At 42.4% G+C, this 25600-nt stretch overlaps 1 protein-coding gene across 1 annotated transcript in view; it reads left to right on the top strand.

Moving 5' to 3' along the window:
* Positions 1–1191: 1191 nt before the first annotated feature.
* Positions 1192–25600, top strand: part of PLEKHG1 (pleckstrin homology and RhoGEF domain containing G1) — a 132975-nt gene continuing 108566 nt past the window's right edge. Inside the window, exon 1 of the mRNA XM_015410146.1 lies at positions 1192–1244. Coding sequence (XP_015265632.1) covers positions 1196–1244 — 49 coding nt within the window. The 5' untranslated portion in view covers positions 1192–1195. The remainder of the gene's footprint in view (positions 1245–25600) is intronic.

Here is a 25600-nt window from a genome sequence, read left to right as displayed (position 1 = left end):
CAGTATTGGCTTTTATCTCTAAGGATGCAGTGCTGTGCAAACATACTTGGAGTAAGTCCTACTAAATTCAGTGATTGCTGCTTTTGCATCAGCTGAGAGCCAGTGTGGTAATGTGGTTAAAGTGTCAGTCTAGGATCTGGGAGACCAAGGTTGTTGGGTGACCTTGGGCCTGTCATACACTTTTGCCTAAATTACCTTATAGGGTTGTTGTGAGTATAAAATAGGGTTGCCAAGTTGAAAAATCTCCTTACCGGGGGAGTCCCAGTCTGCGGCTGGAGCGCGCACATAGAATTTTCCATAGAGTTTTCCCTCGGATGACCGTGGCCCCACCCCCAGCGTGCCTGGCGTCATAACGTCACTTCCTGGTGACGCACACGCCGGGGTGGGGTTCCCCCCGGGGCCCAATCCGTCGCCGGGGGGACTTGGCAAACCTAGTATAAAATGGAGGAGAGAAAAATGATGTAAGCCACTTTGGAGTTCCCACTGGAGAGAAAGGTGGGTTATGGATTAAGTAAAGAAGTGCACTGGACTAACAATTTTTTTATCTAGGAACCATTCTTCAGAGATGAATTGGTCTGTTAACAGGACTAAGATAGCTATAGTGCTGTGGCATTGCTCCAGCTACATTGGACTATGCTTGGGGAATCTAACTTGGTAGTTAAAAGTACACTTGATTTTGAAGGGCTGCATCAAGCTTTGAAACTTGGCCTGTTGCCAGTCTTGCTTTGGAATGACTGCAGAGCACTTCGGCTCAAGTTACCAGTTTGGCTCAAATTCCCAAATAATAAATTGCTCTAGCCCTCTTAGAACCCTGATTGGTACAGCATATTAACTTTATTTCATTATCAGTTTTCCAGACTTCATAGCAGAGCCCCTATAAATAGTCATTCTGGTCTGCAAACTTCTAACACCTAGATAAATTCTATGTTTTTTAAAAAAAGTAATTGTCTCTACTTCACTCAAGATTATTATCATATGATTAAGATACAGTTAAGATACTTGTTAGCAGTGTTACTCCATTGTTGACAGGAGTGGCATTTTTGGTGGAAGAGGGGCATGCTGGAGGGGAAATAGTTTGTAATCATATACCAAACTTGTAGAAAAGTGTTCTTTTGCTCCAATGTACTTGCCTCTGTATGAGAATAGTTTCCTTTCTTTATGTCCCTCAGGTTTCATTAAGCTGATCTCAGCTGAGATGCCAGATAAAACACCAGAGGGTAAAGAAATGTTACCCAGGAATGAAGGTTAGTATTGTGTTCTTGAGAAATCTTGCCTTTTCATTTTCTCAGAATGCACATTGCAGGGAAAGAAAATATGAAGCCTTTTTGTGTTAAAACATTCTATTTCATATAACTGCTTAGAAAGGTTTACCAAAACGTAGAGTATTATGAATGTATGTGCTATTTTGTACTTTAATCTGTTAGAAGTAAGGTAGTACAATTGATATTTTGTTTGTTATGAATGTGCTTGGTTTGTGTGTGAGTAAAAGAATTGAAGCTGTAATATTTATGCCCTTTTGGCACTGGAATCTAGTTTGACTGAATCGTAATTAATGTATTTGTGGTTACATCAGGTAGTTACATTGTAACATGCTTCAGATGTGGATTTTGTAAAGCTTGACACAGTAAAGCAGCCAAAACAAAGTGAACATTAAACTCTCTTTGTATTTTTATGTTGGTCTGTAATATATTGGTTTGCCCTTCTGTTTTACAAGGTGGGAAATATAACAGAAGTTGCATGTAGTCATAGCAAACAATAAAATATGGGCTACTCAGTGCATCTAGTACTGATTATTTCAGTACTATTTCTCCTATATTGCACTTTCACCTCCCACAACTGGGGGCAAATATAAAATGTAGTGCAGAAAAAATATACCATGCTCCCTACAGCCCCAAAGGTAGACACAAAAAAGATCCAGTATTCACAGCATAAGTATACAGCTGACAGCTTGCTAGTTGGGTGGCAGAATGTTCTGGAATGGAATGTGCTTCACTTTATTGGGAGGTGTAGGCATTATACATAGGGTTGCCACCCCCCAGGTTGCCACCCCCCAGGGAGCTTTTGATTTTGTGGGCTCCTGACCACTGCCAGCCAGCTGCTGCTGGGGGAAGCCCCACCCCCAACAGTCATGATCTGGCGAGATGTCTCCAACATGACATCGTCACACGGAAGCGCTCTGGTATTTTGGGCAAAACTCTATGGTAATCATACAGTTTTGGCCAAAATACCAGAGTGTTGCTGTGCGACGTCCCCGGCATGATGACATTCACTTTCGTGTGATGTCATCACATTGGGAATGTTGAGCATGGAATCGTTGCCCTGGCCTCCCACTTCTGGAAAGCTCCCTCCCACCCCTGGCTGGCGAGAGCCTAGGACCTGGCAACCCTAATTATACATGAAATAATGCCAATGAGGGTATGCTTTATTGGCCAGGACCAGGGTATGGAATCTGCATTAGTACGTCTAGCTTATTCCTCTAAACTGTGAATCCTTGCAGGAAAATGGGATATAAATACTTTAATATCTAAATAAATATTTTATAATAAATAAAATACAGAGATGACAAACTAGCCTGGGGTAAGCTCTGTCACCTCACATTAATTTGGTAATCTGTTCTCATTCCACCAAATTGTAAAAACATTTTTATCATCCATTAGATGCAGATAGGGTTGCCAACCTTTTATCTTCCATTAAGTACAGATAGGGTTGCCATTAGCTGGAGATGTCCTGCTATTACAGTTGATCTCCGGGTGTCCAAGATCAGTTTGCCTGGAGAAAATGGCTGCTTTGGAGGGCGGTCTCTATGGCATTATAACCCTGCTGAGTTCTCTCTCCTCCCTAACCCTCCCCCCTCCCCAGGGTCCCCCTCCCCCCAAATCTCTGGGTATTTCCCAACCCAGAGCTGGCAACCCTAGGTGCAGATATATGGAAAATTGTTTCCTGTAACTATTCTCTCTTTGTTTAATATGAGGAAAAGAAGGAATTGTACTGTCAAAGTTGGTAGTAGATTTCATGTATAAATCCTCTTCTCCACCCTAACCCTTTCATCTTATAAATTGCCTCTTAAATGGTGTTTATGCGGGGACCCCTTGCAGTCAGTGAGAGTATCCTAGCTCTTTGTAAGAAAGGATGAGACTCTGCATCGGGGGGATGGAACTGGCTCCCCCCCCCTTTTGAAGGGTAGAAACTTGTAGAGTCGCATCCACCCATTGTCACTTAACTTCCTGAAGGTACTCTCAGTATGGCAGCACCATGTGGCTTATTGCAACTTACTCCCAGGGAAGTGCCTTCAGGACTGCAGGCAGACAATGTAATCCTCAGCAGAGTTACTCTTCCTAAGCTATTTGATTTCATTGGACTCAGAAAGGTGTAATACTGCTTAGGATAGCAGTGCAAGTAACCTGTTTTGGTGCTGGTTCTGCTAGGGTTGCCAGACCCCCCAGTGGAGGCGAGGGGTCTCCTGCTGCTAGCCCTGCCCCAGCTGCCTAGGCCATGTTGCCAGCATCACGCAGGAAGTGACGTCATCATGCCAGCAACTTCCGAGCAATGCTCTGGAATTCGGGCAAAAATTCTATGGTAGAAGCTGGTTTTTCCATAGAGATTTTGCCTAAATACTAGAGCATGGCCTGGAAGTTGCTGATGTGATGACACAACTTCCTGTGTGTCACCAGCGATGTGGTCTAGGCCTTCTTTCTACTGGTAGGTCCCCCCATCTCCCACCGGTTGCCTGGAGGGACCTGGGAAGCCTACATTCTGCTATTGTTATAGTTTCATTAAAAATCTCAGGGAAGCAATTATTGTTTTTTCATATTTATATTATTTTCTGGGGTTTAAGGTTTCTCCTCAGTAGTTGTGAGAGAGAATGTATATAATTAAAACCTGGATTTACTAACAGAACACTGCTACACAGAGGAGAAAACAGGGTTTCAAGAGCTGTGGTTATCTTAAGTTTTTCTTTATCCTCTGGGAAAATTTGTTTGAAAGAATCAAGTTCTTTTTCTGTACAGTTTAGCTGCCTCCTGTAATGTGTGTTGCTGTCCAATAACCTGCTATTTCAGTGCCTTACTATTTAATTCCTATTTATTCTGGCAGCTGGAAGGAGGAAATGCACTTGTTATATCAAAGACTCACAAGTCCCTCCTGTTCCTCCTTCTTGGCTCCCAGGAGTTTGTAAAATCCCCACAGCTGTCCCAAGTTCCTGCTTAGTGACACCACTCCTTCCCATCACTCCTTGGGGCTGCTGAAAACAAACAGGATACCTGCTGCCTGCCAGCAATAACTCTTAGAGTCATTCTCCTGCTATACATCTAGCACTCTGTACCTGCCCAGCTGTTTAAAGGCTCCGTCTAGTTGGTGTGATGGTCATCTCACTCCACAAGCTAGCATGGGAGCAGGGGGAGAGATGAACCACAGTTCTGCCCATTCAAGCTGTCATGCTCCAGGAATAGCAAGCTGACCAACTGCCCCCTCCCCATTACCACATTTCAGATAGCAAGACAGAATAGGCATAGTGGGTTTTTTGTTTTCCATATGTGCATGTACATGTGTATGTGCGCACACATGTGAGTATGTGTGTGCCTGGAAGTGGTGGTGACCTCTGGTGACTGACCCCTACTGGGGGCCTGGAGTGTATTCAGAGAGGTGGCTGAATAAAGCCTGTCCCCACCTCTTGACTGCTGGTATTCTAAGGAGGTCTCCTATCCAAGTACTTGCCAGAGTCGACCCTGCTTGACTTCCAAGATCTGATGAGACTGAGCTTGCCAGGGCTGTCTGGGTCAGGGCTGCATAGTGTGCTTTCAAAGATGAGTGTGGTGTAGTGGTTAAAGTGTTGGGCTAGTATCTGGGAAACCCAGGCTCAGGTGCCCATTCTGCCATTGAAGCTTGCTGGCTGACGTTGGGCTACTCACATTCTCTCAGACTAAAATATCTAATGGGGTGGTTCTTGTTGTTGTGAAGATAAAATGGAGAAGAAAACAATGTAAGTCACTTGGTGGTCCCATTGGGAAGAAAGGCAGGCTATAAATGAATCAAAGAAATAAAAATAAAACCCAAAAGCTGGCTAGTGTGGCTTAGCTGTCTTCTTCCCATCTATTTTTAATATATTTTCGATTTTTATTATTTGATTTTCAACAAAAAAGGTTCCAAAGCAACTTGCAAAGTGGAAAAATACATTAACCTTAACCAACATCACTATATTTTAACAGTTTCTTTCTTTTCTTTTTTTTTAAAGCCCCCGGAGGGGATTTTTTTTATTTTTTTTATAATACTACACAAACTACAAAGAAAAAAGGGGGGGGACTACACTAGGGAGAAAGGAAAGTAACCCACACTATACTAAAAAGGCTGTTAATAAACAATATACTTTGTGAGATCCTGTCTTTCTAAGCTTATATGTTAGTTTATTACTTGTTATGAGAAGATCCCCAGAGCATCTCCTCCAGCTCGCTTCATAAAGGCAATTTTTCAGAGTCCTTCTGCCTTTACATCTATGCCAGGGGTGGCGAACATAATGGCTTCTTAGACATTCACTCGAAATTCTGCAGCCCAGTCTTCCTCCACCTCTGAAGGGATAAACCGCCGATCTTCAGCCTCTTCCTCTTTGGTCTCATCCTCGGGGCCCAGTGGCATCTCAAAGGCTTCTTGATCTTGGGGGCAGATTCAAACTCTTTTCTATCATCTGGGTTTAAGATGACACTTTCTGAAGACACCTGCAGGAAAGGAATTAAGTCCTTGTAATTTTCTGTTTCTCTCATGCTTTTCCTCCTTGTCTCTTTGAGATTGCTGTTAGTTTTAGTGTCCATCTCTTTTGCTTTGACAGCCCCCTGTTCCGTTTTTTTCTGCTATTATTGCCAACTGCAGCTGCCGGGACTCGAGTTGTTGATTTATCTCGGCAAGCTGGTGGCTTCCACTATGAGTTCCATAACATTCACTTCTCTTCTTTTCGGAATTGTTTTTGCTGACTTTTTTAGAGTGTCCGCCATTTTAACACTTTATTTCCAATATAAAATCATTTTCTCCCCGGCTCTGAAAATTGCTTATGCGCTGTTTAATCGCTTAGATGCTCATGGATATCTCCCACAACAGGTTTCTACGCTTATAGAGTCCTTCCAAAGTATCCGTTTGCAGTCGTCTCTCTCTCTCCCTCCCTCCTCCATTTATGTAAATGCGTCAGACAGGCATCCCTCTTTCAGCACGATTCCGCTCACTCAAGAGGTTTTTTTGGGGGGGATTTTCACTTCAAAGTATCCGTTTACAATTGTCTCTCTCTCTCTCTCCCCTCCTTCTCTTATGTAAATGCGTCAGAGAGGCGTCCCTCTCAAAGCACGATTCCAATCGCTCAAGAGGTTTCGGAGGGGGTGGATTTACACTTCTATTTACGATTTGCTCATTTTAACTCACAGTTCATTGTTGGTCTTTATCTTGACCACACTCAGATCTCAGAAGCTTAGCACGGTTGGCCTTGGTTAGTACTTGGAAGGGAGACCACCAAAGAGGTCCAGGGTATGCAGAGGCAGGCAATGGCAAACCACCTCTGGACATCTCTTGCCTTATGGGGCTACCATATGTCAGCTGTGACTAGATAGCACTTTGCACACACACACACACAGAGTGGAATAATTGTTTGTTTACATCTTGCTTGCTACTATGATTACTTGTAATGAACCTTTTGGCTCATCATTTGAATCTGGTTAGTTTATTTGAATGGTCGCAAATTACAGCATGCTGAAGGAAATGAAAAAGTTCAGGACTCACCTCCATCCACGTGCCACAATTTGAACTACAACATCTGGAAGTCTCTAAGAGGATGATTTGGTGTTGTATTACTAATAGGTCAATGGAAATTCTATTATGGATTTTAACTGGTATTCTAGAGTTGGCCTGCAGAAAAATGCAGGGAAGATCTGTGGTACTTGCTGCCATAAACTACGAAGCAGCCCTAAAGCACCTTCAGAGGCTTTACACCATCTTTAGCACTGTCACACTGTCTTTAGAGGATAACTGTTCTTAGTTGTATTTTTTATTGTAGTATCTGAACAAACTGTGTTTGGTTTAACAAAGTAGTGTCTTATTGTGCTAAAAGACTGTTTCATTTTTTAGACATCCTTAAAATATAAAGATAAAAATTATCTTTAAAACAAATTAGTATTGGGTTAAAATGAACATGCACTGAAGTTCTATTGAAACTTGGTCTTTGACTTGAGGCTCTCTGATGAGCAGGTAAATTATTTGTTCCTTTGTTTCCTCTTCCACTAAGCCCTTGTCAGTCAATAAAAATGACCTATAAATGATACAGATCTTGCATAGCTTATGAAAGGTCAGGTTTTGTGTAGCTCGAAGGCTTATTGTGTGCATGCACATGAGAAGTCTATGCAAAACATTTTTGATGAGGCTTAAATATCTCGCATTTCTTTACCGTAGCTCAGAAAGCCACTTTCTATTGCCAACAGTAGTTTACCTTCATCTTCAATGGAATGAAAGTATGAATATGAATAAAACTCCAAGAGCAGATTATTGTCATGAAATGTAGTTGAAGCTGTCTTTGATCTATTCAGTGCTTTTTACTTACTGGGGTCTTCTCTCTTTTCTAGATCTGTTGAACAGAGTGCTTCAGTTCTCATGATTTTTTAAAAATGTGTACACCGTAAGATTGCTGCTGTGGTGACTGGCAACTTGATTGGCTCTGTACTATACTAGAAAGTTTAATTATCACATATTTTAAAAATGGCAGCTGGGCTTCCTGACATTCTTACAGAAGCTTGCAGGTTGTAAATATAACCTTTCAGCCAGAAAAGGGCCAGTTTAGTGGCTGTAGTGTTGTGGATGCCCACACAAAACCTGAACTGCATTTAAAGAAACACCTTATTTAAAGATGGGAAATCAAGGAGTACAGGTCACAAACATTCGGTTAAGTAAAATGTGTACAAGGTTTATACATACGTAAGCTTTGATAGATCAAGATGGTTAGCTTTGTTAGTCTGTTTGTAGTAGTAGGAAAGAGCAAGAGCTAAGTAGCACTGTAAAGACTAACAAAAATTGTGGCAGGGTACATGAGCTTTTGTGAGTCACTGCTCTCTTCTTCAGATAAGCTGTGATGAAAGGGATGGATTGCTTGCCATCCAGAAGCTGCATCTCTACCCATAGCTCAGAGATTACAGGAAATTTGATGGTCAAATAAATTGATCCAGTATGTTGGGATAATATGGAAAATTGATATGGAACAGAAGTCCGGTTTTAAGGTGCCAAGCAAAAAACAACGACAATGTACAGCCTGGCCCCTTACAAATGGATCCTTTGCAAACCTTTTAGTCAGCAGAGTCTGTTACTGACTTCTTTCTTGGTGTAGTTGCTGGTGGGTTTCTTGAACAGCTGGCTGGTTTGTGAATTAGAGTAGACTGTCAAGTTGTTTCTGTTCTCATGGTAAATCAGAAAAGAGATTTTCATGTTGTTAAAAAAAATCCCAGATTTTGCTGGGCATTTGGATAAATTTTAGTTTAAGCTTGGTTTTTAATATTCCTTTGTAAGCAGTTCAAGAACTCAGGTGTATTCAAATAGTTCGTTTCTCCAGTAAAATTTTGAAAACTAGCTTTTGGGACCCTCAGGTTGTGTACACAGATCTAGATGTGTGGCATTATCAACCCTTTTGGTCATGATCAGACTCAAGGTCGGTTCCAGGTTTCCAGGACCATGAGCAGAGAGTGTCCAAGAAATCAAAGTGCACAGCCCAGTCTCCAGATTCAACAGAGAAATCAACAACCACATTAAAGTACTATCCAGCAAATGCTGTTTGAAAAAGTAGCATTTTGCATGTTCCTTGAAACTACAAGGGAGAGGGAGCTCTTAGACTTCATGTAGAAGGTAGTTCCATAGCGCTATGACAAGAGAGGGAATGAGCCCTCATTGAAGCCCATCATGCTTGGAGGACAGAAGGGACCACCAGAAGCGATCTGAGTTGGCAAGTGGATGTATCTGTGGAGAGGTGGTCGTTCAAGTATGTGTGTCCCAGATCATGAACGGCTTGATAGGTGAAACTGTTTTAGTACCAGCATGGTGTGCTCAAAGTGCAAGCCTGATTTGGGCTACTGTACTTCTCACCAGTTAGATTTTCAGAAGTAGCTTCAAGGGCAACCACACGGAGAGCATGTTACAGTAGTCTAACTAAGTGATTACAAATAGTAGTCCTTTGTCCACCAAAGTCATAGGTCTACCACATTAGTGGTACAGTTCCAAACTCTAAATTTGTCACCAACTTCTTTTACAAAGTTCTCAATTTAATTGTAAGCAAAGAGATCCCCCACTTTCATGTGGATATTTCCCCCTGTACTATAGTGCTGCAGTGACTGCAAGTAGATCATTTCCAGGCTAATCCATCTCACTTGTTTAAAAGAAACAATGAGCTGCCAGTCTCAGGAGTTTGTGAATGTAAAAAGGCTGTGTGATGAATGTAAGGTTAAGGACATGGAAACCTCCAGGTGGGCCCCCCCCCCCCCCAGTAATCTGCTCAACTGCTGTAGATACACTTGGACTTTCTAAAGGCTTTTAATAAGTTCTAACACAAAAGACTCCTAAACTTAACGGCCATGGGGTAAGAGAGCAGCTGTTTTTACAGATTAAAAATTGGGTAAAGGATGGGAGGCAGAGAGCAAGAATAAATGAACAGGTCTCACAATGGAGGCAGTGAGCAGTGAGGTCCCAGAAAGATTGGTATTGGGACTGGTGCTATTTCATTTGTTCATAAATGACCTGGATGATCAGTGTAGTAGCTAAATTTGCAGATCATACAGAATTATTCAGGACAAGGTGAAAACCAAGGCAGATTATAAAGAGTTCTGGGAGGATACATTATGAATTACACAGGCTGGGTCTGGGGTCTTTACCATGTATCCTGTATATTAATCACATGAGACTTGCAGATTCTCCTTAATTCTTATGCGGTGCCCAATTTGGATTACTGTCATGAGTGCTACTGAGGATGAGCTCCCGACCCCAGCAGAACCCACACCTGACCCTGATGAAGCCGCAGAGCCCGTCGGTGTATTCATACTGCCCGTCCCAGCAACAGCTGAGGAAGAATGATGCACAGCAGACAGTCCCCCTGACTTGCCTCCACAGGTGACACGTTTGCGGAGCCAGCTCCGTCAGGATTTAGCATCCCGGCGGCAGGAGGCGTGCTTGCACAGCAGGCAGTTCCTCAGCCCTGAGTTCTAGCAGAAGCTGGGATGCACGCACTGAACGCTAATTGACAGCAGGCCTTGAGGAGTATTTAGCTCCCCACTCGATGTTGGTTCCTTGTGCCAGCAACTCGTCGGCTTGACAACGCTTCCGCACCCACCTCGCCCATGTTCTCAGTTCCTGACTCATGCTCTGAACTCTCGGCTCCTCGACCCTGGCTTCAACTACTACGCTTTCAGTTTGTGTGTTGGACTCTGTTATTTGGCTCCTGTTTTGCTACCTCTTGGCTCTGACCTCGGACTGGACCTGGACTATCTCTCGCTCTGCCCACACTCCAGCCTGTGACAGATTGCTGGCACCCCCTACACGCTCGCTCCACAGGATGGACAGAGAAGCAAGCAGAGGCACTCTGCAGCTAGCAGACCTGGTGAACCAGGTGCAGCAGCTCACGCAAGTGGTTGCTCACCTGCAACATCAGAACATCAGAGACGCCAATGTTGGATCAGGCCAAAGGCCCATCCAGTCCAACACTCTGTGTCACACAGTGGCCAGAAATACCAGTGCCATCAGGAGGTCCAGCAGTGGGGCCAGGACATTAGAAGCCCTCCCACTGTTGACCCCCCCGAGCACCAAGAAGACAGAGCATCACTTGCCCCAGAGCCCCTAGCTATACCTTGTGGCTAATAGCCACTGATGGACCTCTGCTCCATATGCTACAACATATGCAACAACATATGCAACAACAGCAGCAACTACAGCAACAAGCCGCTGCTGCCACCATCGGTTGCTCACCTGCAACAACAGCAGCAACTACAGCAGTAAGCCGCCGCCACCACCATCCCACCGCCAAGATGCCCAGTGACCCCTCCTGAAATGTTTGGTGGTAGTGTGGAGGAGTTTCCTGCATTCCTGGCACAATGTAAACGGTATATCGAATTATGGGCCCGGGATTTCCCTACCAACAAGATCAAGGTGTGTTTCATAATCAGCCTCTTAAAGGGTTAGTGGCTCCTTCGCTGCTGCTTTCCGATTTTCGGGGGTTCCTCACCCACCTGTCTACAGCCTATGCAAACCCACAACAAACAGCAGCAGCAAACCAGAGAATCTGAACCCTGAAACAGGGCAAACACTCTGTTGCTGTGTATTCTACTGAATTCAAAGTCCTGGCTCAAGACCTGACCTGGAACGAGGCAGCCTTAATGGACCAGTACTCGGAAGGGCTGGCTGATGTCGATGCCAGTAAAAGACCAGCCCCACGCCTAACCAGACCCACCGGCCTGGGGCACTTAGCTGGGTCCTCTGAACTCAAGACTACTGACCAAGGACCGTTCCCGTTACCCATTAAACTCTGGTTGCCTGGTGAACAATGGCTGTTTGTCTATGCCATGCTGGACTCCGGGGCTGCCCACTGCTTTATTGATGCTGCCTTTGTCAAGCAGCACCAGATCCCTGTACAGCCCAAAGACACGCCAACCCTGGTAGAGGCCATCGATGGGCATCTCCTTCGCTCGGGTCCCGTGACTCAGGAGACCTGTCTCCTCACCCTCTACATACAACAACACCAGGAGCAACTACGATTTGACATAGCTCGCATGCTGCGGTTTCCGCTAATCCTGGGGAGGCTTTCAGCTAGTTTTCAGGTGTTTTTGCTTAGACTTTGACTTACAGTTCAATGATGGGATTACCTTAATTTTCAATTCACTTGATCACCAAACGCTTGTTCTGGTGTGTGCTCTTTTTTCCTTACGGATGCTCTGTGGCGGGACCTTCGGGGCATGGAAGAGCCCCCCTTCGCCGACCAGTCGCCAGAGGAAGAGCTCTTCTAGCACCCCATGGCTGGGAGCCCTTTGCGTGGGTTCTGGGGATGGTGCGGACAATCGCACCCCCTCCCAGCCGCAGGTGCTGGCGCGCGTCTCCCAGAGCTCCAGGGGATTGCGGCCGCCATTGCAGACGCCAAAACCAGAACAACAGCAGCCCTTGAGGGGTATTTAGCTCCCCACTTGATGCTGGTTCCTTGTGCCAACAACTAGTCAGCTTGACAACGCTTCTGCACCCACCTCGCCCGTGTTCCCGGTTCCTGACTCATGCTCTGAACTCTCGGCTCCTCGACCCCGGCTTCAATGACTATGCTTTCGGTTTGTGTGTTGGACTCTTATTCAGCTCCTGTTTTCCTACCTCTTGGCTCTGACCTCGGACTGGACATGGACTATCTCTCTCTCGCTCTGCCCACACTCCAGCCCGTGACAATTACAACTGTGGCATTAGTGGTGAAGGGGGTTCGGCCTCCCCCCTGTGCTGTTTTACTCATTTACAAATGGTGCTGGAGCTGTGTTATTTGGCCAGTTGAGGAAAAGCACATGTGACATCATGTCATAAGTTCGGTCTTGGTAAGTGTATGCAAAATGATGTATATTGGAACAAAAAAAAATCCTGATTTTAAATACATGATGATTAGATCTGATCTTGCAGAGACTGAGGCCCTTTAATGTATGAACTATGAATGCACATACAATTTATGTACAGTACCTGGTTTTTCTTTATACATTGATTAATTCTCATGTTACATTCAATGCCCATACAACTGAGCATGTGATTGAAAGTGCACATTTATCCAGGAACTGGTCTGTGGTTTCATTGCAAAGTGAATGCATGTTGGCTGTTTTTTACAAACGGATGTACACATGTACATGCAGGTTGTAAGTATGTTCAACTGCAGGGGTGGACTGGCCATTTAACTTACGGGGAAATTTCCTAGAGGGCCAATGGTGACCATGAGTAAACATAACCAGGCTCTAGCTACCCTGCTGGAACCTCGGGAGACACATGTCCCAGACCCTTCATCGGCAATGGGAACTGGTGTCAGTTTACCAGTTGTCTTTTCCCTCACTGCTGCCACTTTTCAGGAAGAAGCAATGGGTGAGCTAATGCCGACTGTTTGTACTGCTGAGCTCAGTGACCCCTGCAGCATTGCAGGGGCCACTAGCTTGGCTTGCTTCAGGGCCATTTTAACTTCCCAGTCCACACCTGGCTCACTGTCATATGTGAGGAGGGCCTGAGGGAAAAGAGATCTTGGAGTTATAATGGATAGCTCAATGAAAATGTTGATTCGGTGTGTAGCAATGTTGAAAAAGTCAAACTCCATGCTGGGGATTACTAGGAAAGGAACTGAAAATAAAATGAACTAGATGCTGGACTAGAAGACAGACCACGTGTATGATGCAGCAGGGCTTTTCTAAAGTTCTTATGCACAGAATGTGCTAATTTCAGAACAAATGTAAAAATGTATATAATATTGCATGCATTGTTGGGTAGGGCAGGACCAATAAAATCCAAGTAAATATTTTCCAAGACACATATCAGGTGCTAGTATTTATACTGTGGTGCATGAAAAGGAGCAGTGGGCCCTTAACTCTCCAAAGCTGTTCCAGAAAGTAAGAAGGCTGAAAATAGCAACAGTTTATTTAGCAGTGTGGTTGCTAAATTAGACTTCTTGTACTCTTCTGAAGTCTTAAGGAGACTATTAATGACTTCTAAAAAAAAAATCTAAAAAACACACACACAATGGTTACCATGAGTTTTGGCTGGCTGTTGTCCAACTGGAGTTCAGCATTTTAGTCTGCTGGGATCTAATGGTCTTTTCATCAGACATACAAAACCCACATGACCCGTGAGTTTAAAGTGTATGTGGGGGTGGGATGGGGGAAAGGAACTGGATAATCTCATCACTGAACCAAAAGATCAGAAAACATCAACACTGTGTGCTTTCCACTTGATTAAATTATTCTCCAGTCTCAGGAGGAGGTAGGTGTGCTTTCAGTAAAGTAGCATTTTAGAAAGCAAATGACTTGTCCATGTGTTTGAAAATTATGTGCATCATGAATATCCCATTTTTGGTACTTGTACTGATGCACTATGTGTAATTCACCCTTAGCCCATGTGAGAAAGGCAAACTATAAGTAACATAAATAAATATATAGATAATGAACAATCTTTAAGCAACTATAAAAGGCACCGTGTAAGTCCTGGGCAATGCACTCAGGCCTTTGTAAAACTACCATTATTCTTAGCAAAAATCACCAGGTTGGATCGCATCCTACTGTGGGTACAGATGTAAGAGACTTTGGGAAAACCTGGCTTTCTTCTCTGTCTAAAGCATTTCTTTTTAGGCTGGTTTCTTCTGAAGTTCAAGAATTAAATCACTTCACTTCTTTATTTAATTAGATTTAACTTTAATGTTATAGTGTTATATGATATTATGCATATTCAGAAGCCTTGGGGTTTTTCAATAGGACTGCCAAGTGGGGGCGGGTGGCGGGTAAACCCCCGCTTCGGAGGCCCGATTTCCGCCGCCGTGGAATCGGGCCCCGGGGGAAACTCCGCCTCCCGAAGCACAGCGTGGCTGCGTCACCAGAGGTGACGCAACCACGTCAATCACGTTGGGGCCGTGGCCCCGATCGTCAGAGGGAAAACTCTGTGGTTTTCCCTCCGACGATCGGGGGCACGCCTTCAACGTGATCGACGTTACGCGTCACTTCCGGTGACGTGCTGGCGGTGCACACACACAAAGCGCACGTGTGCGCACATCGAAGAACGGCTCCTGGAGCCCAGCGAGGCTCCCCCGACGGTAAGAAAATTAGACTTGGCAACCCTATTTTTCAATCAATGGGTTATCTTATTTTCTCTCTGCCCATTACTGGTCCTTCTAATTAGGCAACTAATGTCACAACTAAAATCAGGTATAAAAAATAAGGTGATGCCCTTGGCTGTCTTCGGCTCCAATCCCTGCCTTTATTGCTCCCTGTCTTTGGTTGTTCTGGGCAGACCTGCAGTTTAGGCAGGCTTCCCTGCCCTTCTTACTTATTCCTACACTGGCCACCAAACAAGCCTGCCTAGGGGTAAAAAGCATTTCAGCAGCTCCATACAGTAAATTTCTTTCAGGGGAACATCAGCCCCCCGAAGCGCAGAGTGGCTGCGTCTCTCCCCCCCCAGGCTGCTTTTTAACATTTAAATAAAATTTTCTAACATTTCTGGTGCTGAATTGCAGAACATAGAAATGACATGGCTGTTTTATTCAAAAATCCAGTTGTGTGTGTGACTTCAGTGTGTTTGCCTTTCTCCATTTATAGGTGGCAAAGCTTTTTTGACAGACAAACAGTAATCCTTAAAGCACTCCAACATCTCAGGCACTGTTGAAATGAATGGAGCTGACACCAAGTGATGGGCTTGGGGACTGGATCCTTATTAGTGATAGGTAGTAAATCCATGTAAGATGACACATATCTCAAAAGGGGACTATCAAGTATCTCTTTCTAAATATAGCCTTGAATTTACTATGTTTACCACCTCCCTAGCAGCAATTTAGTTGTGTACCCAGTGGTTCAGCATAGCGTATGCTGCTCCTGTGCTCCATGTGTTGTTTCCTGAGAGTCATGTCACATATTACAAAACTGCTCCATGGAAAGGTATCTCATAAGTAGTTAAAAAAAAAGGGGGGGATGGATTGCTTGCCACCCAGAAGCTGCATCTCTACCCATAGCTCAGAGATTACAGGAAATTTGATGGTCAAATAAATTGATCCAGTATGTTGGGATAATATGGAAAATTGATATGGAACAGAAGTCCGGTTTTAAGGTGCCAAGCAAAAAACAACGACAATGTACAGCCTGGCCCCTTACAAATGGATCCTTTGCAAACCTTTTAGTCAGCAGAGTCTGTTACTGACTTCTTTCTTGGTGTAGTTGCTGGTGGGTTTCTTGAACAGCTGGCTGGTTTGTGAATTAGAGTAGACTGTCAAGTTGTTTCTGTTGTTAATGGTAAATCAGAATTTTGCTGGGCATGTTAAAAAATCCCAGATTTTGCTTGGTTTTTAATATTCCTTTGTAAGCAGTTCAAGAACTCAGGTGTATTCAAATAGTTCGTTTCTCCAGTAAAATTTTGAAAACTAGCTTTTGGGACCCTCAGGTTGTGTACACAGATCTAGATGTGTGGCATTATCAACCCTTTTGGTCATGATCAGACTCAAGGTCGGTTCCAGGTTTCCAGGAGCTTGTGACCTGCTTGTAGATTGTCACATGTGATACACATGCAGGGTTTTGTTTCGTTTTTTAAACTGTGGGGTCAGCAGCATGTGTACACCAAAAATGCCTTCCATGTACAAATTTTGTAACAGGTGTAGTGGGCTGTGATCAGGACTAGTTTTGATATTTTTTTAATCATTCCAAGCAAGGTATAGTTTTGTCGTCCCCCCCTCCCTGCCAGTGCGTCCGAAATAGCAAAATGCGGATTGATGGAAAATAATCTGCAGTTTCCTGGGATATTATCTTTGTAATTTCTTTAACATCAAAAATATAATATTAATACATTTCAAAGTATTATAACTCCATGGCAGAATGCATTTTAACCAAGTTTCATGGCACCTTGAAGATTAATGGATTTATTGTATCATAAATAATTGCTGAGTTAGAATTTCACAGGAGATTTAATTGTATTAACCATGACTTAAACATACAGCTGTTGTGAATGGTCACTTATTCTACGACATACTCTTAAATTTTGTACAGAAATGTCACAAAACATACTTTGTACATTTCTTGGCCTTTTAATCCTGCTGTTTACAGTTGTTCCCTCTGTGTCAATTTGTATAGCTATATCTCCAGATCTGATGAAGCAGGCTCTATCCATGAAAGCTTGTGCTGCAATAAATCTTAAAGTGGCACAATATTTATGTTTGGTTTTGCTGCAACAGAGTAACATGGCCATCCCCCTTTGGAATTTCTGCCAAAATCTTATAAGGGTTTACCTCAGGATTTTGTTTTCAACTACAATGCTGAAGGCTGGAAAAATATACCTTTGAAAATGTATAGAGTATCTTTGCCTTGCTGGGGAATAACTAGTTTTCTGCCTTTTTTGGGTGGTGGTGGTGGTGAATGAAATGTGTTTTAAGTCAAGGTTTTACTCAAAACGTGTAATGTCAAAGTTATTATATAAATGATCTACAGCATTATGCAGTCATTCCTTATGTATGTCGTAGACATATTTTCAAGAAAATGTTTGTCTAAATGTGAATAATTTTGGTAACAAAGAATATGCCATAATGTTAATGATAAAACATTATTAAAGAATTCACTGCTTTCAATGTTATGAATAACCTGATATCTAGATATGATGGTAGTCCTACATAGTGACATATTAAATGTTTCTGTCCAATTAATACACTTTCTTTTGTTTACTACATCATTGTTTCCTGCCTTCATTTTCCCCCTCTGCCTGAGAATGGCAAAAATAAAGACACATGTTCTAAAACAGTAGAGCAGGGGTGTCAAATTCATTTGTTATGAGGCTGGATCCGACATAAATGAGACCTTGTTGGGCTGGGCCATGTGTGTCATAAAATCTATTTTCAGGTAGCAGAGATATACATTTAATAAAGGACACAAACGCAATTAAAGATATTTTTAAAACTTTAAATAAAACATGCTTAGAACATTAGCACTCTTGCAATATTTTGTTTATTTAACAGTCTTTGATAACTGACACCTCTTGCTCTGAATTATTGCATCAAAATGTCTGTGCTGTAGCAATCTTGAGTATGCTGTTCAGGTGTGTGTCTGTAAGCTGCAAATCTACTTTTGATTTATTGACATTCTTTACAGAAATCTCATGTTCAATGCTTTGAGCCTAAGACCCAGAGGAAAACATTAAATGGCTGGGCATTGTGAGCTTTTGTACATAAATTGCTTCATGTGCTGGTCAAGAACATGTGAAGACACCATGACACACACTGAGGACTATGTGTTTGTCTACGTAACTATAGTATTCCCCAGATAAATAACTGCAACCACTATGAGGCAGTGCAAGAATAGAGGGACAGCCATGTATAGTGGTCAGTGTCAACCTACTATCTGGGAAGTCTAGGTTCAGAATCCCCAGCCTAAAAAGGAAATGTGCTTAGAGAACTGGACACACACTCTCAGCCTAGTCCACCCCACTGGCTTGTTGTTATTCCACATCTAAATAGTTCACATTGCTTTCCTACTGAGAAAGACTGGATCATGAGGGCATGAATACAGTGAAAAGGCAAGAGAACCCCAGTTACACCCAGGAGAGCTCTGGCATAACAAGCCCAACAAAACACACACTGTAGCAAGGCACACAAAAGCTCATACCTTGAATAAAACTTTGTTGATCTTAAAAGTGCTTTGTATTTCTCTCATGCAATTGAAGCAGCTGAGCAAAGCAATGCAGGAGGAAGGGGAGGAGCCTCAGTCAATGGAAGGGAAGAAAGGCTTGCCTCTGTCTCCTGTGGGATTGAGGCAGCCTGGCCAGGAAGCAAGATCTGACTTGTTCCCTCTCTCCCCCTGAGAGAAGGAGGGGGAGGAACCTCAGCCAGTGCAAAGAACAGAAGCTTGCATATCTCTCTCTCCTGTGTGTTTGAGAGACTCTGGTAAAGCAAGCTGTGACGCAGCAGCAGCAGCAGAACTGGAGAAAGGAGCAGGAGACAGCCAGTTCCTTGTGGGCAAGATAGGAGCCCTCCAAGGGCCTGATCTGGCCCATGGGCCACATGTTTGACACCTCTGCATTAGAGGGCGTAGCAGGTTGCAACTGTCTTTCAAGTATTGGATATATTTGCCATTTTTCATTTGGAAACAAGAACATCCATACTTTTAAATTCAATGACTATGGCAAATATTAGAAATATATCCTGAATCTATTTTATTTTGTTAAGTCAATAAAATAAATTTAGGTTTGATAAGAAAGTAGGTATTGCATATGTTTCAATTTTCCCCAAAGTTTCAATTTCTCCAAAATTCATGTTTCCCCTTTGGATTCAAAAGGTCTGTAAATGTTACATCTCTCCTCCAAACCATTTCCACCTAGAATGGATATGCCCATTCCTGACTTTTTTCTACCTACTACATTTGCCAACTTCCAGCATATTAAAAACAATATATATATCTTAATTAACTTACTCAGTCAGAGGCCGTTTTTACCAAATACTACTATCTTGGTTTTATTGTAGTTAATTCTTAGATTTTATCGTTTGCAGTAATCCACAAGTCCCACTAGCATCCTTCTAAGCCCTAACTGAGTGAACGAAATGATGGCCATGTCATCTGCATATAACAGTACAGAAATTTCCCGGCCAGCCAGAGAGGGAGAAAAAAAATTCTGGGAGTTCATGGCCAAAACAAAATCATTAATGTAAAAATTAAACAGGAAAGAGGCCAGGAGACATCCCTGTCTAATGCCTTTTCACAGGGGAATAGGGTCTGTAAGGGAACCATAAGCGTCAACTTATATCCTAACTGAAAGGTTAGAATGTAATTCTCTTTTTGGTATCCTGGTTTAAGAAAAACAAAATTTTCTCATTATATCTGGCTGACCTTTCTAATGCCCCCTTGAGAAAGGCATTTACTCAGGCTTGTTTTCAAACCCTGCTGATGGCATATCTTCAGGGTAGATTCCATAAATTACCTGTGGATCAGTGCCTCTGCTCCGGCAAACTAAATCAGGTGGAAGACAATATCCACTATATGCTATACTGTCCTCACTATGAGTCCATTCGTACTCATGTCTTATTCATTTATCTGGCTCGATGGAGGAATGTTTAAATTTTTTACTAGCCGATGTTATCTCTGAGGTTATTTTTATTTTTCTCTCAATAAACATAAGGAAGAAATTAACCTTGGGTACATCTATTAGAATTTTAGCTAAATTATAGGTTTTATATTTTAGGACTTCGCATATATGTCTTATTAACCTTATATATGTGTATTGTAAATTTGGAAAATTTATTTTGCCATGATGGATAGTTTTAATCTTGTTCTGAATTTATTGTAAATTGTGGAGATTTTGTTGCAATGTTATGGCCTAAGGCTACATCAATAAATCATTTACAATTTACTCAATCAAAGGAAAATGGGTGTTTCGTTTTTTAAAATAGTGATTTTGAGGCTTTCGCAACAAATTAAAGTGCATATAAAATTAGAAAAAAGTTTCTTTGCATGCCTCAGTAACCTGTGTGTCGGGTTGCCAGGTCTTCCCTGGTCACTGGCGGGGGATGGGGGGTAGGGTTGCCAGATCTAGGGAGAGAAACGCTTTGAGATTTGGGGATGGAGCCTGGGCAGGACAGGGACCTCAGTGGGGTACAATGCCATAGAGTTCACTCTCCAAAGCATCCATTTTCTCCAGGGAAACTGATTTCTGTAGTCTGGAGATGAGCTGTAATTCTAGGGGATCTCCAGGTCTCACTTGGAGGCTGGCATCCCTACCTGTGTGACCAACAATTATAAGGAGGCATGAGAGTGAAGGGAGCTGTACTGGTGCCATTTTAAAGGCTTCATATTGGGGGAGGGGTATGTGTGCGAAGAGTCGGACTCGACTGTGTGACTGAACAGTCAGCAACAAATGTGTGCAGTTTAGGAACTATGGTTATTCATAAATGTCTCATCTTCAGCTTTAGTCACTGCCATAAAGAATGCTCCGCAACTGCCCAGATAGGTTCTTCTCAGTGGAAGGGGAAAAAGAAGGCCGGAGCAATTGTTGGGGGAAATGTTTGCAATGGCAGAGAGTGTCGATTTTTCTAGAAAATATATTCTTGTGCTAAACTTTATTTTATTTTATTTATTTATCCTGTCTTCCCCTGCAAGTGGACGTGCTAAAATTGTTAATTTTCTAATCCTCTAATGCTTGATTTTTCTTAAACTATGTTTTGTCTAGTATTTCAAAGGTTGACACGACTTTTTAGCCTGATTAATTCCTTCATTCATGCAGCCAGTTCTGAGTGGCTTCTTTTGGAAAGATCCCTTGGAATTGTTCACTTTTTAGCATGAGAATTTATTTTCTAGATAATACCTTCACCCTCCTAAAAACATTACTTTTTATTGAAGGGCATAGACAGGTAAGAGAAAAAGTTTGGTTTCTTCTTATAAGTACATAATCTCTTGTGTTTTTTAAAAAAGAAAGTAAAGCTTAAAAAACGTTTAGCCTTTTGATTTCTATGTTTTATAACAAGGTGAAAGTTAATGTTGCTAGAAAAAGCTCTGGTAACTATGTGAAGATGCTTGTTTCGACTAAGGAAAAAAGGAATGCGAAAACATGAATAACTTTCTCCTATCTTCAGGGGGGAAATCACACAAAATCAAGACTGGCAATTAGGGTTGGCGCTTCCAGGTTGGGAAATTTGGGGAGGGGAGAGACCTCAGCAGGGTATAACGCCATCGGGTTCACCCTTCAAAGCAGCCATTTTCTCTAGGGGAACTGATCTCCATTGTCTGGAGATAAGTTTTAATTCTGAGAGTTCTCCAGGCCCTGTATGGCGGATGGCAAGCCTAACTGGTTTAAATAAATCCTGCCTCTTCCCATATTGAAGTATTTGCAAGTAAAGAAAGTTTCTAAAAATGTTGTGTCCTCCTAGCTATACCCACAGTAGGTATATATTAAGGAGTGCCAATTGATTTGGAAAGAAGGCCATAAAGCTCTGATAAATCCTAAATTTAGAGAGTTTACTATAAGGAAGTAATTAAGCTTCACTTTTTTAAATTGGCTCCCTGTGGTTTGAATTAGTTTAAAAGAGGGAAATTTCTGCTTGCTGACAGAGTAGGAAGGCAGCCAGTTTTGATGTTTTATAAGCAATAAAATATTAATAGAAATGGTGTATGTTCAACTGAGATGGATCAAACTAGTAAATATATATTTTTGGAGCAGTCAGCAAATCAGGCCTGGGAGTACAATGTTTTTACAATTATCCAAGCACTTTTAAATTGCAAATTTTGAGAGTTAAAGGAGCAAGGTAGTCGTATCCTAACATAGCTGGTCATTAACATTCTTGGTAAATCTCTACGTTGGATTTTTTTTTTAAAGAAACTGAAGCCATACTCCATATCTGTTAGGTACATGCCATACTTTAGCAACTGAAAATCTTTAAAAGTTTTATATTTTAAATAACAGTAACAGTTGTGGGCTTTTGTGTGCCAGGGTTATTGAGCATATGTTTTGTTATGGATCTTCTGACAATAAATGACTATTGTTAATTTTATTGTTATATTTTTATCCCACTTTTCATATTGCTGTTGGCAAACTAGAAAAAGAAAGTAGCTGGTGACAGAGAAACTGGTTTTAAAACTTGCAAGTGGTGATCTTGTGATGAATCTTTCTGGTTCAAACATGTTTGAAGCTTGCTTTGTTGTCTTCTAATAATGTAGAAAGTGCATCTTCTAGAAAACAGAGGAGCCCTTTGTTTGCAGTGCTTTTCAATTGGGCACTTGTGGTGGCTTAGTGGTTAAGATGCTGAACTGCAGACCAGAAGGTCGGTAGTTCAGCAGTTCGAGACCTGAGTGCTGCATGACGGAGTGAGCTCCCGTCTCTGGTCTCAGTTCCTGCCAACCTAGCAGTTCGAAAGCAAGAAATTGCAAGTAGATAAATAGGTACCGCTTTGGTTGGAGCGTTCTGTGCACCTTGGCATCTACTCATGCCGGCCACATGACCACGGAAATGTCTTTGGACAGCGATGGCACTTCGGCTTTGAAACGAAGATGAACACCGCACCCTAGAGTCGGATTCGACTGGCTTTCGAGCAAGGGAAACCTTTACCTTTACTTTCTTTTAGAATTGTGCACTTTGGCAAATATTGAAACCCAACACATATGTGAATGTAAATATAACATGCTGCAAGACAATTATCTCATCTCATGGGCCCTTTTCAAACTGCCTTTGTATTCCATTTTAGTAACTGGCTGCTAATGTTTTGTTCTGTCATTTCAGACAAACCTGTTTTAGTAAACGGCTGCTAGTGGAATTTATTTACCTGTTTATTCAAACTTGCTTGAGTTGGGTTAGTAAAGCATGATTGAACCACTTTTGAGGGAAACTACTTTCTTCCATTTTCTACCCCTTCGTTGCGCTTCTGAATCGCTGTGGTGTGCTGTTTAACATATCCTTAAGTGCTTCCTACAATGCTGCTTTTTCACTGCACAATCTTCCTTGGACTTTTTATTGAACATTCTAAATTGAGTGCTATAGCACTAAACCAATATAACACTTCAGTGTTATAGTGGCACCATTGAGATGTCTTGACTCCATTGACTCAATGGTGTCAAGGCATCTCAATGGTGCCGATGTACCACTGAACTTAGCACTCAACTTAGAACGTTCAACAAAAAAGTCCAAGGAAGATCGCACTGCGAAAAAGGGTGGGGAAAAAGTGGCACTGTTTGAAATGATCATAGCACTTCAGAGACAGCTTATTAATGGAAGGAATTTTGCTGTGTGAAACCCCCATCCCTGTATCGAATTTCTCGAAATTGGGCCAACAATGAACAATATCAGGTTTAGAATGGTGATGTGAAAAGGGCCATGTTTTGATGGCATGTGTCTGAATTCCTCACCATACATGTAATCTGAAGAATGCAGATGTGGGGTGGTCTGGGGAGTGGATGGGTTCTCTGGGCCAAGCTAGTTCAGAGCCAGATTCTGTAATGTCATTTCCCTGTCTCCTATCTTATTGGCCAGGGAGAGTCCACACATTTCTCCCCTCTCCTAAAAGATAATATAAGTAACTACTGGGGGCATCTCGTGTTTCCAGTATAGGGTAGGGAGCGGTAATAGTGGCTATAGAAAAATCAAGACAGGATATGACCTATGGATCTTCAGTTGGTCATCCCAGCATGACAAGAATTACCTCAGACTTGTCAAGTGCATGACTATTCCTGTGCTTAGGCTTCAGAATTAACTGCTGTGATGCACTTCAGCTTTTGTTTTGAGTAATGGCAGTTGTCCAACCCCATCCCCAGCTCCCCTTGCATTATTGAAGCTAGGGAAGGGTGCCAAATCCTATGGTATTGCTTCTCTAAACTACAGTCTTAAGGCTTCAGATATTGAAAGATGTTATTTCAAAAACACAGCTCAATCAACAATGCAAGTATCTGCCAGTGGAGCATTAAGGTGGCATAGGAGCTGTTGCTGAACTTTGCAGTTCTTGAATTGGTAGCCTTGGGTCCAAGTCCTTGTATCATAATGGAAAATAAGTGGGTAAGTCCCTGAGTAACCTGCTTGTTGTTGGGAGGGGATTGCTCCTCCAATTCCATATAACAGTAACTATTCTTTGAAACACTTTTTTTTGGGAAGATGGGGAATGGAGGATAAAATTTCAGATTAGAAATAGTGAGGATTTGTTGCTATTTTTAACATTACTTCAGTTATATCAGTGTTTTATTTGTGAAGTGGCACCTTGTATGGAAGTGCCACTTTATAAGACTTGGAAGTATTAAATCAGCACCTACAATTTTCCTAAAATCTCTCTCTCTTGATGTTTTTAATTCCTATGGAGACGAGCATAAACAAAAACATTCACATCTGCTCTAAGGTACAACAGGAGGTAAAAAGTTCAACAACTTCTACTGCATCTTGACTACACTGCTTATTTTTCAACCAAACTTACAAATTCTGGCATGTTTCCTTCACTCTGAAGTTATTTAATTATTGTGTTTGGCTGACTCACTTTGATACACTGAATAAACTAGAATTCTAGTTCAAAGAATTCCAACTTAGGGGTATATTAGCCTTCTGCCAAGAATCAAAATGATAAATTATTTGATGTTTTAATGTAGATGGTGGGCTTTGTATTTCAGCTCCTGGAAATCACATTGTTTTAAAAAATGGTTTAGTGTCAATGGTTGACATATTGGTTTCAGTTGGCCAGTGTTGTTAATAGTTCTGGCTCCTGCAAAATCCAGACACAATGCATCTCATCCTAGCTCCTTTGTTAAAGATAACCAGATGAAGCTTCAATTAAAACACATTCCTTCTGTTTTGTTGTCCACAGTGGGCAATGGACTTGGTGAAACTGCTGCAAAAGAACTAGTGAACTATAAAATCCAATGGAGCTGTGACTTTCATTAGAATTTCGGCTTGTGCAGTATTTGATCTTAGATTTGCCTTCTGAGGGGCAAATACTGCTTTATCTGGCCATCCTAAGTATGGTATGTGACAAGCATTCAAGATTATACTTAATTTCTAGTTTTTGGAAAAAACAGTAATTCAAGGCATGGTTAAGGCATGGTTCTAGGCTTGCTTCTGATCTGCAGGTGCCATGTTGCTGGGTTCACTATCATGCTTGATAATTACTAACTTTGGTTAAAGCTTATCTGGGGCCGCGGTCACACGGAGCATTAGGCACGCAAGAGGGACGGAAGAGAAGTGGAGTTTCCGGGCGCGATCTCACCGCAACATCTGGGGAGCGTAGAGCTCCCGTGGCTGATCCGTGGCTACCGTTGGAAGAAGCGCAGTAAAAAACTAGTACCTCCGAGGTACTAGTTTCCGGGAACTGCGCAGCAAGGGCGGGCACCTGATCGCGTCCGTGCTGGGCTTCCATGGCATCCGGCGCCCGCCGGGTGGTTCCCCCCCATGCCCCCGAAGCGCTCAACAGCGCATG

The sequence above is a fragment of the Gekko japonicus genome, unplaced genomic scaffold (genome assembly GCF_001447785.1).
Source record: "Gekko japonicus isolate JY-2015 unplaced genomic scaffold, Gekko_japonicus_V1.1 scaffold646, whole genome shotgun sequence".
Taxonomy (NCBI): Eukaryota; Metazoa; Chordata; class Lepidosauria; order Squamata; family Gekkonidae; genus Gekko; species Gekko japonicus.
Note: the sequence above shows the minus strand (reverse complement) of the source record. Positions and strands in the feature narration are given on the sequence as shown.